The 16,531-nt window shown below is 44.6% G+C and overlaps 2 protein-coding genes across 2 annotated transcripts in view; one reads left to right on the top strand and one right to left on the bottom strand.

The window, feature by feature from the left end:
- The window catches only part of Adamts2 (ADAM metallopeptidase with thrombospondin type 1 motif 2), a 193,194-nt gene extending 185,263 nt beyond the window's left edge, over positions 1-7,931 (top strand). The window contains exons 20-22 of the mRNA XM_051180771.1: positions 1,320-1,449; positions 2,350-2,439; positions 7,448-7,931. Coding sequence (XP_051036728.1) covers positions 1,320-1,449; positions 2,350-2,439; positions 7,448-7,908 — 681 coding nt within the window. The 3' untranslated portion in view covers positions 7,909-7,931. The remainder of the gene's footprint in view (positions 1-1,319; positions 1,450-2,349; positions 2,440-7,447) is intronic.
- Positions 1-16,531, bottom strand: part of Canx (calnexin) — a 1,018,992-nt gene that overhangs the window by 467,629 nt on the left and 534,832 nt on the right. The window lies entirely within an intron of this gene.

Here is a 16,531-nt window from a genome sequence, read left to right as displayed (position 1 = left end):
ATACAAAGTAAAGAGTTTCATTATGGTGTCCTCACACACATTTGTTCTAAGTCACTTCTCTTTCCCATTGCCCTCCCCTTCCCTTTTTCTTCTCCCCTGGAGAGTGTCATGACCCACACAGGTGCGCGTGCACGCGCACACACACGGTGCACGCGCACACACACGCGCACACACTTCCATATATGGGGGAGAAACAGAATGTGTCTTTTTGAGCCCAGCTTATTTTACTTAATAGGATCAATAGCTCTATCCATTTTCTAGCAAATTTCATGTTTTAATTTTTCCTTATGGAAAAAATATGTAGGATCTAGGAAAATGGCTCTGGTGCTTAAAGCACTTGCTGTGCAAGCAGGAAGACTGGAGTTTAGATTCCCCAGCAGCCATATAAATGCCTGCTAGACATAGCAGCCTGCCTATAGCTCCAGAGCTGAGTCAGAGAGGAGCAAGCTCGATAACCACATTAGCTGTGTCAGCAAGCTCAGAGTCCAGATGAGAAACCCTGACTTGATGAATAAGGTAGAAGGCGGTCAAGAAGACTCTGAATGTTAGCTTCAGACCTCCATGTGTGCATGCATACATATACATTTGCCCTGCACTTCATATATGTACCTTCACATACAAACATGCATATGTGTACCACTTTTTTTTTCTGTGTGCATCTGTTTTTGGACAGGTAGGCTGGATCTGTTTCCTGGCTAGTGCAGATATAAACACAGATATGCAGGCACCCCTGTGGTGTGTACTTAGAGTCTTTGGGTATACGCAGGAGCAATGGGTCATATAGTAATTCTGTTTTTACTTTCCTGGGGACTCTCCATAGGGATTTATGGCAGGGTAGAAGGTTTCTGGCTACTGTATAAAGAGGCTTCTTTAGTTCACGGTTTTGAAGTTTAAGGCCACAGTGCTGGCATCATCAACTTTACCTTTATGAGGAAGGACCTTATGACATATGGCACCATGATTGAATACCTGGGAGAGTGATCCCGCAGGCAGCCAAGGTCCAAACAGGTCAGGAGAAGCCTCCTACTAGGTGTTTACTCCCCTTCCCATCACCACCACAATGGGGACAGAGCTTCCAACACACAGGTCTGGAGTGACATGCTTAAATTATATCCAAGCTGTGGGAGGAAGGGAAAACCCAGTGGCGCGGGCATCACAGTGGCCCGGAGAGGTGTGCACGTGCATTCTAAGACAGCCCCCATGGGACAAGACCCACCTCTGCCCCACACCATCTCCCGAGGGTCATCAGTCACATGCCTGAGGAACTCCAGGCCCAGTATGGGGGGGGGTGACCCTGATTAATGCTTCTGTATCTACAGTGTTCGGTAACCTGCGGCAATGGCACCCAGGAACGGCCAGTACTCTGCCGCACTGCCGATGATAATTTTGGTGTCTGCCGGGAGGAGCGGCCTGAGACAGCAAGAATCTGCAGGCTTGCACCCTGTCCCCGTAAGCCCTGTGCCACCCCTGACCCCCAGCATGCGACAGCCTAGGAGAGGGGAGGTGGGGGCCGGATGCAATCAAATTCTGCCCTTCTTCCAAAATGGCTGAGCTTGTCATGGGTGAACTTGAACTTGAGCACTCCCATCCAGGGCTGAGATTTACCCTAGAAAGAAATAGGATTGGGGGTGGGGGTTGACACATGGGAGTCCTTCGACAGGTCCGGATGCACCTAAGGGAGGAGTCTCAGCCCATCCCTGCCTCCATGGCATGATGTTACAGCTCTAAACTCCAGTGACCCACAGTGAAACACAACACAGCAGAGCTCTGCCAGAAGAAGTGTGTGGTCTATGCGACAGAGATGTCAATGTAGGAAGGGTGCCCAAGTGAGCAGAGGGTGCCCTGTTTCTTTGAGAGCAACAGCCGAGAACGCTGTGCAGATGCCTGGTCCAGTATCACATGTGTTTCAACATCTTGGTCCACACCACAACTCAAGGCTAGACCCCATCCCCATCGTTCTCTTCTACAGAGGACAGAGTGCAAGAGGTCAGGTGACACTCTCGGTAGGGATGGCATGATTTGTCATCCTCACCATGTTTCTCCAGTACAGAACTTGAGTGACAAGGAACCCTAGAAGTACAGTGGGGTAAAAAGGATGAAGGAACAGGACATGGATTAGCAGGTAGACAGGCCTGAGGTGGGCAATTCGAGACATTGCTGTCTGGGTCCCAGAGTGCAGACAGGTCTGCAGGAGACTAGACCAGTTTTCCAGGAACAGGAATTATACCCTCCTATTGCACTGGGCCCCAGAATGCCTGGAGGTGAGCTGCTTTGCTCTGGATGTTGTGGTAGTGGTGGTGGTGGTCCTTAGTGATGCCCTGGCAGCTGCAGCCTCCTCTTTCCTTCCAGGAAACATCTCGGATCCCTCCAAGAAGAGCTACGTGGTTCAGTGGCTGTCCCGGCCTGACCCTGACTCACCCATCCGGAAGATCTCGTCAAGTAACCGACCCGTTTATAACTCTGCCTCTGCCCTCCAGTGCATGCCCTGCGCCTTGTGGAGCTTGCCTTGGGCTCCCCTCCTCTCTCTCTATGGAAAGCTTCCTTGACTCCTGCTGAGCGCTCTCTGGGTGAATCTGTTTTCTCTGGGCCTATGTGCTCAGCCTGCTTGTACCACTTGGTGGCAGGGAGCGAAGGCCAGCCTCAAGGAGGTCTGGTCTGGGGACACTGGCCTCTTATACGGGGGCCAGGACCTGGTTTTGTGATGGCTTGTAAAGGGGCAAAGATCTGTTGTGGTGCCGGAGGGGCCTGAGGCCACTGTGCGGGTGTGACCACCTCGCCATGGCGACTGCCTCATTGGGACACATCCCTCCAGGCTGAAGGGTCAACTTCAAGGGGAAGCCAGCCCCATCCCCTTTCATACGCCACCACCACTGAGGTGAGACCATAGGGGTCTCTGTGGTGTGCGTTTTTTGCATCTCCTGTGCCGGGGTGACAGACCCCAAGTTTCCTGCGGTGTCAGGGGCTTCCCGGCTGCTGCTGCTGTCACTGCTGCTGTCGCCCTCTGCTCAGTGTGTCCTTTCCGACTTGTGAAACTATGGCCTGCTTCCGTCTGGCCTTCGCACCCAACCTTCACGGCCCGTGGCCCCCATCCCCCTGTCCTCTCAGATGGAGGAGGAGGCAGGGATACATGTCCCTGAAATGGGACGTCATGGACACACCACCACTTCCATTCTCTGTCCATTTGCTCCAATGGCCTTTTTCTTGTCGTGTGCATATGACCCGTTCAGAGGATTGAAAGCGAGATTGATTGATTGACCATTGACTGATTGACAGATATGGATGTGCCTCACCTACCAGTGTGAACAACTACAGAATACCTCAATTTTTATTGCTTTTTTGCTTAGAAACACTATGTAGAAGATGCCTTAAAGTTGAAAGCTAACAGAATTGGCTGCTAACTGCAGCCTCAGATGGGGGATTTGATCCAGGTAGGAGGCAGGCACTAAAGATCTAGGGGACCCCACCTATTTTGCCCATCTTTTGCCAAGGGTAAAGTTTCTAAATCGGGATGGCCTTGCTTCCTCTCTGAACCATCTATGTGGGAAGGGACTAAGCAGGAGCAGGCAGTCTGTCTATCTCTGACAAAAGGGGTCCTCCTCTGATGCCCACCTGGCCAGTTGGCGCTGACTGTTTTGTGGAGACTCCTGCAAGGAGCTCCCACAGCTCGGCCTTACACCCAGAGGGTGACACACCTGGGTCCTTAGCCGTGACCAATGTAGCACTCCCAACTGACAGTCCTACCAGCCCCACCTGGCCCCAGACATCTTCATCTGTTAATAACTCTAATTCCTGCTGAACCACGCAGCCAAGCCTCCTCCTACTCATCTTGGCACTAATAACTGTTATGTAAATAATTGGTGTGTAACTGCAAATTAATCCTCTCACGACTGTTAACTTCCAACTTTGACGAGGCAATGTAAGTGACCTGTGTGGTTGCAGATGGTGCAACACGGTCCCGGGCATTTGCCTCCTGTCTGTACGCACTTTGATTTATCAGGGATATTTTATTAGTATTTTGTATGTACTTAATGACGTATTATGTAGATTTCGTTGTCGTCATTGCTTTTCTGTTTTTTTTTTTCTTTTCTTTCTTTCTTTCCATGAGACATTGTGTGTGCCAAAGTGACTGTGAAAATTACCTTTTATTCTTACTAATGATGGAAAGACCTCTTGTCATGCACCCCACAAATAAACTCAATAAAAGTTCAGTTCAACTGGGAGCTTGGGTTTGGTCAGCTGGCGGCTTGTTCTCTTCAACTTCCTGGCAGGCAGCACTGAGGTGCCACGTGTCACCATCCAGTAGCATTAACCACCTGGTTTCTGGTTCCAGTGACTTTGCTGCTCCCTGCCCTACCTCATCCCCCTGCCCAACATAGATATTTAGGACCCATCTTTCACTAACACACATATTGAAGAACTTTTCAAAGTAGGTTCTGTTACACCTTGAGTGTTGAGCTGTCAGTGCTAAGTGAGGACCTTGCAGAGATGTCTAGGTTTTCTGCCCTTAGGTGCTGCTAGGGTTGGCGTCTTCTTTTCTTGGGATCAGAGCAGAAATGTGGGCTAAAACTTATGTCTCCTGAACTGCTATCAGATCATTGTCCTGCCTTGAGGTGCCTGTTTATAAAGAGTATGAGCCTATTAGCCAAGGGGTGGGGGAGGTGTGTGTGTGTGTGTGTGTGTGTGTGTGTGTGTGTGTGTGTGTGTGTGCATGGCCATAGCCCTGCCTGCCTGCACCTCCTATGTTCTGTTCTCAGTAGCCATAGAGCCTGTGTCCTCTCACCTACTAACAGTGACCAGGCAGTAGGTCAGGGTTGGGCGGGGACCTCCCCTGAGCTGGGACTCCTGAATCATGATCATCAGTGCCAGGGAACAGTAAGATAGGTCAGGAGGTAATGAGAGAACAGTAGGAGATGACCCAGCATCTAAGAAATGGAATGGCAGCCCAGGCCCAGGCCCTAGACTCCAAAGATGCCACAGGAGCTGTGGTTGGGTCTACTGCCCACAGCTCTGCTGGTTAATCAAAGGAATCATGGCTGATGAGAAATGGGGACCCAAAAGATAGTCATGACAATGGCACAGTATCCCTCAGTCCATCTCTCTAGAGATGAGTCTAGATTAGCTGTCCTCTAAGGGAACCAACTGCACATTAGTGTTCCCGATGGCCCAGACTGCCACCTGCATAGGGCACATCTAAGGCCCATGATGGACAGGAAGGTGCCACTCACTTTATAAATTAGTTTCATGAGCTTTTGAATGATAAAATGGGCTCATGAACCCACCACTCATTTACCATGATGTATTTGCTCCCACCAAGCGATCATTCCTTCTTCTCTCTACCCTTTTATGACATCAGGGAGAAATTCTTGCTTTGTGCCTTTCCCAGCATCTGTCATACTTTATTTACTCTGTCTCTAATTCAGAGTTCTGTGTAGGACTAACCCTTAGAGACTGGTGAAATCAAACCTGATTTTAAAACCGATTTTGCTTTTTCTCTGTTTACATGGCTAAGGTTAGCTATGGTACTTGTCTTCTGTGAATAGTGCTAGTATCAATTTTCTCCTAAAAGATAAGTTTTAAAAGGCATTCAAGAAAACTAACAGGAACAGTCGATAATCCAAATGCAATTCATATACCACCAGGATTTGGGGAGGGCCACCCATGGTAGTACAGGCTTTAAATCCTAGAACTCAGGAGGCAGAGGAAGGCAGATTTCTGTGAGTACAAGGCCAGACTGGTCTACATAGTGAAACCCTATCTTAAAAAAAAAAAATTCAAGAGTTCTTGCTATTTAGTTGTCACTGGGAATGGAATGGAAGGTCAAATATCACAAAAATAAAAATTATCTTGGCAACCTCTAAACATCGAGAGCCTCAGGACACACAGACCAGTCTGCTGGAAGTGTAATTGACAGCTCCTTTATCTAGGACAGCTGTCTGATCAGCGGTGTTTAAAACCACTGCTGTAGTTTCAATAAGGACTGTAACCACCCCTTTATCTTGCAGATGGCAACATCCTGAAGTAAAATGTTCTAGGATTTGCATATAATTTGTGTATCCTCCCAAACACTCTGCATCACACCAGATTCCACATAATTCCCAATACAATGTAAGAAGTACATAGATAGTTGTTTTACTGTGTGTGTGTGTGTGTGTGTGTGTGTGTGTGTGTGTGTGTGTGTTTGAAAACTGACCACAAAGGAGCCTGTTTAATAGAGCATTTTTCCCAAATCCTGTCCATAGTTAACTGGATCCAAGGATGTAGAGCCTGTGGGCACAGAGGGCTGACTGATGTGGGTTTGTTTTGGTTTGGGTTTTTTTGTTTTTGTTTTTTGTTGTTATTGTTGTTAGTACACCAAGCTCTTAACCCATGAGGTGTTTTTGGTTTTGTTTTGTTTTAATTCACTCATTGGCTTGTTTTAATTTTTCAAAACTGAAGTCCTGTATTTCAGTCAAAGGAAATCAGACAGAAAGCTCTACCTGGTAAGCCAAGTTGAAAAGAGGGCATCACGAGAACTGTCTCCATCATGAGGGCTGTCTCCATCAACTGAACACTGCCTTTGGCCAACCACTAATCAAGGGTTGTCCTTGACCCAAAGTGAACCCACATTTTCTGCAAATATTTTAAGCATTGGAGCCCATCTGGCCTTTGTCACAACTATGCCACTATTGTTATAGTGGGAAAGTGGCCAATAAGAATACATGTGGTTGTGTTTCAATAAAACTTTATTTATAAAACCAGATAAAGAGATGGATGTGGCTCATGGCCCTGTATAGCTTCCTGACTTCTACAGGTAATCCTTGAATTGGTATGGCTGTTGGATTAGTCAGCTTCCAGGACTGTGATAAGATACCTGATATATCAGATAAATTTAGTGCTTTGGGGCCATAGCTGGATGGAACAGTGGCAGGACAGGCTATGTCAGATAAGTTTGGGTAAATGTCCAAAGATCTGCACAAGTCTGAGTCTTTGGTATCCAACAGAAATACCTTGGGAGGTCAGGTCAAGACAGGTGGCACACGGTGAGGTTCTAGATGAGGGGGTGCTGGACTCTAGGTTCTTTTAGGTTGAATTTTAGTGCGGTTATTACTTGTATATTACTATAAAGTCAAATCCTGCTGCGAAATTACATTGAGGTTCCACTGAGATGTCAAGTGTGAAGATAAGAACAGAATGTCTCATTTCTGCCTCAACCTTAGAGGTACACTGAGAAAGCAGGCTCAGCTGGGGATTGCTTGCAGGAGGGGAGCACTCCAGGCGGGGGGTCTGTGGATGCCACCCTGCTCAGAGACCTGGAGCCTGCAATCACACTGGCTCTCCACACAAGCTCACTGCCTCTGTGCTGCCTCTGGACTCTGTCACATGCCTCCTCCAGCAATCTGCATTCGGCGGTGGGTACATGTCCCCCTCACCTTGTCCTTTGGTTATTTCTCCCACTCTTCTCTTTCAGAGGGCCAGTGCCAAGGCGACAAGTCAATGTTCTGTAGGATGGAAGTCTTGTCTCGCTATTGCTCCATCCCCAGCTACAACAAGCTCTGCTGCAAGTCCTGCAACCTGCCCCACAACCTCAGCAACACAGAGGACACAGGTGTGGAACCTCCACCTGGGAAGCACAATGAAATCGATGTGTTCATGCCCACACTCCCGGGGCCCACTGTTGCCACTCAGGTGCAGCCTTCGCCGGGGCCTCCCTTGGAGGTCCCCCTCAATGCCTCCAGCATCAATGCCACTGAGGATCACCCCGAAACCAATGCTGTGGATGTCCCCTACCAGATCCATGGTGTAGATGAAGAGGTCCAGTCTCCCAACCTGATCCCTAGACGACCAAGCCTGTATGTAAAGACAAGGAACCAAAGAATCCAGGAGCTCATTAATGCAGGGCAGAAAAAAGAGAAGGCTGGAAAGTTCTAATAAAATGGAAAGATTTGCATCAACAGCTTTTCCCCTTGCTTATAGCTGTATTCCATGGCATGGTAAATGCTGGATTGTGTGAGACAAAGCCAAAATTCTTGCTTCCAAAAATGTTTGGAAAATAGTACAAAAGAGTGGGTTGGGTGGGGGAGGGGTGATGTGACAATCAGCCTAACATGTATTTTCCAGGCTAGGAATGACTTAAATCTTGTGGTAGTCTTAGGTTAAAGTGGAATATTCAAGTTCCCTAGTTTCTATCAATGTTGGGAGGTCAAAAGGGATTACAAAAGGGATTACTCCCAGAGAGAAAGAACTTGGCTCCAACTTACTAAGCAGTGGTTGAGAACCTTCATTTCCTTGGTGATGGCAGTCCCTGAACCAAGGCATGAGAGGACTGGAGACTATTAAGTGACATGGTATTTTATTTAATAGATCAACTGTCAGGCTGAGTTCATTGACGTGAAGGTCATGAGCCAAAATGACCTCAAAGGCCAGGAAGCTGATTGGACAAGTGTGGTAGCTATTAGAGGACTTTAACCAACCGTCTAGGGCTATTGGTAGGCTCCAACTATAGCTGCCAGTGTGACATGTGTTTCTTCCCTACCAGCCTGGCCTTGTTATATGTTGCAATCCAGATACCTGGGTTTCCTGTACTCAAAATATTTCAAGTTGCAGGGGTGGGAATAGGAGATGACCCAAGAGTTTTAGGTCTAGATCCACCAGACTGTAACCTCTGGTCTCTGTTTTAATTATTAACTAATTATCTAGTGCAGTTTCAACATCTGGTGCTCATGGTGTACAGTGCTTTGATCTCAGCTGAGCATGGGCTGTGCACCTATCTAGTTCTTTCCAGGAAAGTGATGAGACTCCTATAACAGGGCGTATGAGGAGCCATCTCTCTCCTCTCCACTCACCTTGGCCTTGCTTGATGCCACCCAGGCTCTGGTGGAAGAGTCCCAGTATTCTTCTCTGGCCAGCCTGGGCCAAGGTCCCAGAGAGGAAGGATGGACTCTGCTAGAATGACCCAGCTAGAATGACCCTCAAGACCCAGGACTCCCTTTCCTGGAATCCCAGTACTGCCACCAGAGTGGTGAGGTGCTAGGCTCTGGGGCCTCAGGTACAGACAATGGGTTTTCCTTATAGTCTGTCTGACCTTGCCCCTTTACAAGTTCTAGAACCCAATAGTATGGTCTGCAATAGGAAGTATAGGTTGGGAGGTGGGAGTCCCACCTCATTTTGTTTCTTTAGAAACTTAGATATTTGTTTGTGGTAGAATGGTGTTTGGTGAGCCAGATATGAATGGGGGAAATAAAAGGGAGTAGCTGGTTAATAGGAGGGTGATGACTTAGTCTCTTATTCTGGCATTTTGTGAGCCTGCCACTCCAATACATGACATGGTAAGACCCAAGGGCATGTTAGCCCCTTGGCTGAGCTTAGCCTGACCATAATTCTGAGCCTTCTCATGTGCAGGAAAGCTTGAGAAGCTCTGTGTTCTCACCAATCGTACATCTTGGATTATTCTCTCTTATTGACATCCTCCAGCCCTCCAGCCAATCAGAGTTAAGAACATTGAGACTTGAGTTGATGCCACTGTGCCTGATCCTCCATTGAGTTTCAGGGTGTTCAATGTGCTTGTGTAAATCTTCATGTGTGTGTGTGGGGGGGGTGTCTATGTGGATGGTCTATGGAAAGAAGTCAGGGCATAGAGATCAGCTGGACTAATGTTTAAGATGGTGCTTCATTTTCCTCCCAGAAGGTGGCCAGACCCTCACCACCCCTTCCTTGCCTCCACATCCCACACATACTTCTACACTGGCCCAGCTCCCAAAGAACCAAACTGGAAAAAACCCTTTGAGTATCTCTCTTAGCTTGTGCTTGAGAACAGTTCTGCTTTCCTGTCTCCTTATGAACAGGGAATGAATCCCATGGCTGGCCCTCATTTGTTGAATACAAGTCAGCTGAGTTTACTCATGGGCTGAAGAATTGAGTATTTCTTGTCTTCGATAGAATGTAGAGGAACATTCTAGACTAATAGTAGCCAGGATATGACTGAGTTTACCAATTCTAGTGTCTGTGGGACAGTAACACTCCCTTGTCTGATCCCAGGAAAGCAGGGCTTCATAGACGGCGCACGTAGGACAGCCCCAGTGAGACAGACGCCCTGAGGAAGATGAGGTACCACATGACATCCCTGGTGTCTTGTGCCATGGGCTCCAGGCCTCTCTGGAGTTAGCAGTGCTCATACACCTCTGCCCAAGGTAAACAGTGACCACTAGGCTCAGAAAAGGCTCAGGTTCCTGAGCACAGGGTTATCTGGAGAATGGATTTAAAACAGCCACAAGCTTTCAAAGTAGCTCTTACTTTGGAGGCATTCTTGTAGCCCTAGAAGCAAGTACATGTCCTCTAGAAGTTGACAGTACCATGTTGTCACCCAGACTGTCATACATCACCCAGAAAAAAAAAATCCTCCAAAGGCACCTGGGAGTCATTTTTTATTCTTAGGGAGAATCAGACCACATTTGAAGAAAGTCCTTAGGAAACCCTGTGGAATCTCATCTATAAACCTCACGTTTGTATTTTTAAGAGTTGTATTTTGGGGTTTGTTTTAAATATATAACTGGTGCTCAATAGCCATGTCTTTGTCCGAGGTAACATTCTGACTCTATTTACTCCTGTGTGACAGATGGCCACTGAATGGAGCCAAACATGGTGCTCAACTTAGATCACAAAATTTTATCTGACAACAGCCATTGATACGTTTTTGTTCTGTATAGCAAAACTTGACTCCTTACTTTCATAACTTATTAAAGTGTCTGTGGTTTTGCAAATCATGACCGTGTTGGTTTGTTACCTTAAGTACACTCATCCCTAGCCTAAACCTAGGCAAGAGAGATATGTCACATTGGCAAGCCAATCATGACAATAAGGCCCGACTCCTGGGGCAGGGGGACTGCTCAAGTCAGCACCCCATGGGTGAGAAGGAACTCTTCCAACTTACCTTGGGATGTGGCTTAGCCAAGAACCCCTCCCCACAACCCAATCAGCGTGACCCTTTCTCCTATGATTTCCAGGAGAAAATACTAGCCAGTGAGCTAAATTTGAAATCCAGAGAAACAGGAACACTTTGTAGTGTAAAATAAGAGACATACTAAAAAGAATGGAAAATCTTCTGGAATTCAAATTTTACGGAAAGTGCTGCATGTGTATTTTCTAAATTTAGGCAGCCAACCTGTGGGCAGCATTGTAGTTGTCAGCTGTTGGGTACCACATACTAGGAACACCCCATATTTCAAAAGCCTTGATTTGTTATTCTAATACTTTCTAGCTTCATAATATCTCCTCACATTAATTTGATAATTCTTAATAATTCCTGATTGTAGATTTTAGTTTGCATTTCTGCCACAATTTTGTCAATTTCTATCTCTTTTATAAAGTCACAGATCACTTCACTGTTTTGAGGGTCACTTTGGGATACATGCAAGTGTCCCGTTGATACTGTCTTCTTGGTGACATCATCTAATGATGAGGTGACCAGTTTTGCTTCTAGAAATGACTTGAGACTTTCTCTTGAAGTTAGGGGGCTTTGTAACCTTTCTCTGGTAGGTTACACAATGACCTTGCTTTTAGATTTCCCACATCTAGGCATTTGTGTGTGCTGTGTCAACAGTTTTTAACTCTGGCTTTTGTTTTTAAAAGATTTATTTTTATTTTTGTTGTGTGTGTGTGCCTCATGTGTGAGGCTTCTCACAGATGTCAGAAGAGGGTGTCAGATACCCTGTGCTCAAGAGTTACAGGTGGTTGTGAGCCCTCTGGCATGGGTGCTGGGAACCAAACTCTAGTCCTGTGGAAGAGCAGCAATCACTCTAACCATTGAGCCATCTCTCAGCCCTTGTTTTGAGACTGTTCCAGAGCTCATCATATAGTATAGGTTGGTCTCATACTTGACAGAAATCCACCTGCCTGTTTTTCAAGTGCTGGGATTATTGGAGTGTGCTCCCACACCCAGATTAGTCTAACATTTTCGCATCAAAATCCCTATTGACACCAAGGCCCTTTCTTCTTTCTTGTGTCCTCTTCATCTTGACTTCTCCATTTTTTCCATTTTTTTTTTTTTTTTTTTTGGCTTGAGTATTTAAGAATTTTCTCACCTTTTTTTTTCCTTTTTTTTTTTAACAATTTTTTTTATTTATATTACAAACAGTCTTGTTTTACATGTCAATCCCTGTTCCCTCCCCATCCCCTCCTCCATTCTTTTCTCCTCTTTTCTTATCTTCTGTTTGGCCATGTGCCTCCACTGCCCATTTCTTCAGACACACTTGTGAGAGAACATTTAGCCTGCAAACAAGCCTTTGACAAATTATATTGACTAGCTTAACTGAGGTTGGAAGACCCACCCTAACAGTAGCAGTACCACTACCTGGGCTGGGGTCCTGACTGTAGGAAACAGGGTGAGCAGCAGAGCATGGGTGTCCTTTGCTCTCTCTTCCAGGGTATGGATGTCATGCACCTCGCTGCTTCCCTCCCTGATGCCCTGACTTCCCCAGTGTGATGGACAGTATCCTTGAACTGTGAGCCAAAATAAACCTTCTCCACTAAGTTGTTACAGGAAGAGAACTAAGGCTCAGAGAAAACAGAAGAAAATACTTGTGCTGCTGGCAGAGGAGAAAGGTTAGCACTTTGAAATAAGCCCCAGGTTAGTCTCTGAAACAAAAGCTTGCCTCCAAGAGCAAGCTGCTACTGGAAAAATGAACAGAATGAATACCATTAGACAGTTCCAGCTCTTTCCAGTCTCTTCGGCCATGCTATCCTGAACATGGTCAATCTCATCTAATCTTGGAAGACAAGTAGGGTCAGGCTTGCTAAGTGCTTGGATGGGAGGAGGGAAAGGAATGCTTACATCAGAGCCCAGGTCTCAGCAACAAGTCTAAGATTTTACAGGAAGGTAGATCAGAGTCCAAAGATGACAGAGATGCAAACCCAAAACAAGAGAAAGGGGAGGAGAGGGGGAGACAGAGAGACAAAGAGAATAAATGAATATATCTTCTTAAACTGACAATTAAATATTTACGACGACAGGCCATCCTAACCTCAAAACATATCTCAGCAAATAACAAAAAATAATACAAAACTCTTAAACCAAAAAACCTGAACTAAATTAGAAATCAGCTGGGAATGTCTCATGGGCCAAAAGAATTATGTGTGAGCCAAAGAAGTCTTTAGAGAAATTAAGGAGGTTTTTTTTGTTTGTTTGTTTGTTCCTGAGATAGGGGAGGTCAGAGGCCAACCTCAGGTGTCTGTCTCCACCTTCCATCTTGTTTGAGATGTTTCATTTGATGCCACATAAGCAAGACTAGTTTAGCTAGTTTGAAAGTATATGGGATTCTCCAATGAGGATCAAAGACCAATGGCTCTCCAGGAACCCTCTAGGCATCGGTGCTAGATTGGGGAGGCAGAGGCACTCAGCTATATGGATATTGGGTTCTCAGCCTCTCTGGTGTGAGACAACTATTGCTGGACTACTCCAGTTCTAACATGTAAGCGAATCTAATGGATTCCCTTTGAACATGGGCTCATCGCTATTGATTCTGTGACTATGGAAAACCCTAATACAAGTGGATTACATAACTAGAGTGAGACTAATCTATGTATTGATTATGGTGACCACCAAGATTTTATTGACAGATGTGTAGGTCACTCTCTTGGGCTTCCTTTTTTTCTAACACACTGTGGTCCTCCTGCTCTCCTGACTATAATCCAAGGCTTGAGGTTCTTTTCTCTACTTCATGTCACATCCACATCCAAGCACCAATAGAAACAATATAAATAAAGTGATGAAGACCTTGCTGACCACTATTGGCTCACAGTTCCCCTAGCCAGAAAGGGGTCAGAGAGCAAAGATGTGATTGGCCTGTTCAGCCACCACCACATTCCACAGAAATGCCCAGAATGCCAGATGTTTTATTTCATATGTTTCCTTCTTTAATCTACTGCCATTATTTTTTTCAGGTTATCTGAACAGCTGGCCTGGGTATTAGTTGCATTCAGTCAGAGAGATGGCAGGGTGTGCTTACTCCACTTAAAGGGGAACCAAATCCACCATTTCTACTGATTACAAACATGTCCATGGAAGATGAACTCTCAAACCTCGGTTTCTTTGATAAGGAGAATTCTGAACAGAAACCTCACATTCATCACTTTATACAATTGGTTTTTTTGCCTCAATTTTTATTATATTTAAACATACATACAGACAAGTTTAAAGGGTGAGCAATGAGAAACTCTATATCTACCACAAAGATTCAACAATCACTGACCGATTCCACAGTTTCAATTTAAAATATGCCGCAGACATTAGGACTTGTCAACTTAAAACTTTTGCATGCACATGACAGGGAAATATAAACTCAATATTTTACCTATTCTAAGAAAATAAGCATACCACATTATCTAATACCTATTCTCATCTTTGCATTTCCCTAAACATCCCCCAAATGTCTTTTACAGTTTCTTTCCTGACTCTATGTCACAATAAAAGATCACACTTTGCATGTAGCTGTCTCAGGTGTCTTGGAAAAAAGTCCACCTTCTGTCCTAACATATTGGCTATTTGAAAAGTACAGCTCAATGTTCATTTCCAACGACTCAAACTCTTGATTTGTCTATTACTGTATAATCTAACTTATTTCTCTCAATTCTTGGTAAACAGGAAGGTAAGTCTAGGTGAAAGATTTCTGTAAACTTTCTCTAACTGGTTTTGGCAGTGTGTCATGAATAATAAAGTGTGTTTCTGTGGCCTCAATAGAGGCCACAATGGCTGCAACTCAATGAAGGGGATTTCTGCCTGCTGGAGCTCAATATGAAAGCTGGTGCTTTTTCTGCAACTGACAGCTGTGCTCTTTTGGGTTTATGCAATGTTTCTTAAATTGTTTTTTTCATGTAGTAGGTTTTACCATTAATCATTTTTTTGCAAGATTTAATGACAATGACAGTTGTTAAATAATTTCTCTAAGCTTATTGTTTGTGTGTATATTTAAAGGTGGCTTTTTTCATATTTGAAGTTTTTTTCATAACTTTTTGAAGATATTACATCCAATACCATCATGAGTATTTTTGATGTTTGATGTATCCTAAGATTGACCAAAGGATGAAACTTCACATTAGTTCCTGTGTCCATCTATGTTATATTAGTAATTATAAAATGATGTTTTATCATAAGAATACACTCTAGGTGAACTTATTCCCTCTGCACCAAACATGCAACCAGTCATTTCTTCAAGGAGTCCTGAATCCTTCTCATAGTGAATGGCATTTCAAACCAAAAAGTAGGCACTGTGCGTGCTCATGGCCACTAGGGACATAGGAAATTCTGAGGTTCATTTCAAGCCCTATTTTTCTTACAAATACACTTAAACACATAAAACTACTCTGATGAGCCAAAAGAAGTCAATCAAGAAACATATTATGTTGAATGCCTGCTTAATTCTAATTCTCTCCTCAGACAGAAGGGTCTAATTAATGTTTAGAGTAATTTCTAAAATGACAAATCATTGGGTAAGGAACTAGGACTAGGGGATATTTAAAATACTAAGGTGATAAATAGACTGTTTAATATAAAATACGCATCTATAACTTTATACTTAAATCCTAAGGGCTGGAGATATAGCTCAGTGGTAGAGCACCTTCTGAGCATGTATGTACAAGGCCTTGGATTCAGTCGTCAGCACTACAAAGAAAAAAAAAAGTATCAGAAGTTGTGTAATAAAAAGGCAGCCTAACATGGAAACATACCAAAGCAACACCTCCATCTGGACCTTTGTTGACTTTAAGAATTTAAGTAGTTATTGTAGCAGATATAAGCAGAGACAGAAGAAAAGGAGGTATGTTCTCAACTCCCTACTAAGACCAAAGCTAGAGGGAACTCTAAAGATAAATAATTATATCACTAGCACTAATATATGAACAGGTTACAAAACAAATAGTGTTCTTGAGCCTTGAGGACAGAAATAAACCTGTAACTATCATAGATTATCAGAGCTGAAAACCTCCATTCTTGAAAGGTTATAAATTAAAATCTCTCCTGGTCCTCATGTGCTAACAGGTCCATAGCAAGAGACTCTGTCAACACTGGCCTTCTTCAACATGTAATATACTGTTTGGGTGACAGTCTTTCCACCTGTGCCTGCTCAGGCCAACTTCTACAGTACTGTAAAACTCTATTCAGCTATACAGAACCAGATCCACTACAAATACAGGCAAACGAAAGAAAGTTTCCCTTGGGGGAAACATTTAATTTGAAAAAGTAAACTCTAAATTAGTGAACTGAGTATACACATCATGTTTATGTGAGTATGTGCGTGCAGCCTATGATGATGTTATGGTCAATGATAGACAACATATATCACAGTGGTCTCATTAGACTATAACTGGCCTGGAAAATTCCTACTTGTCTAATGACATCAGAGCTGTCATGACTTTATACCCATCATAACACCTTAGGCACAATGCAATACTCACTTGTGCAAACAAACCTGCTGTGCTGGCAGCCAGATGACATTGCAGCACACACTACTATGTACAGTACATGACATATGATGATGGTGACAAACTATATTACTAGTTTACT

This window comes from Phodopus roborovskii, unplaced genomic scaffold, assembly GCF_943737965.1.
Source record: "Phodopus roborovskii unplaced genomic scaffold, PHOROB, whole genome shotgun sequence".
NCBI classification, from domain to species: Eukaryota; Metazoa; Chordata; class Mammalia; order Rodentia; family Cricetidae; genus Phodopus; species Phodopus roborovskii.
The sequence above is the reverse complement of the archived record's forward strand: the minus strand, read 5'-3'. Positions and strand labels throughout refer to the sequence as shown.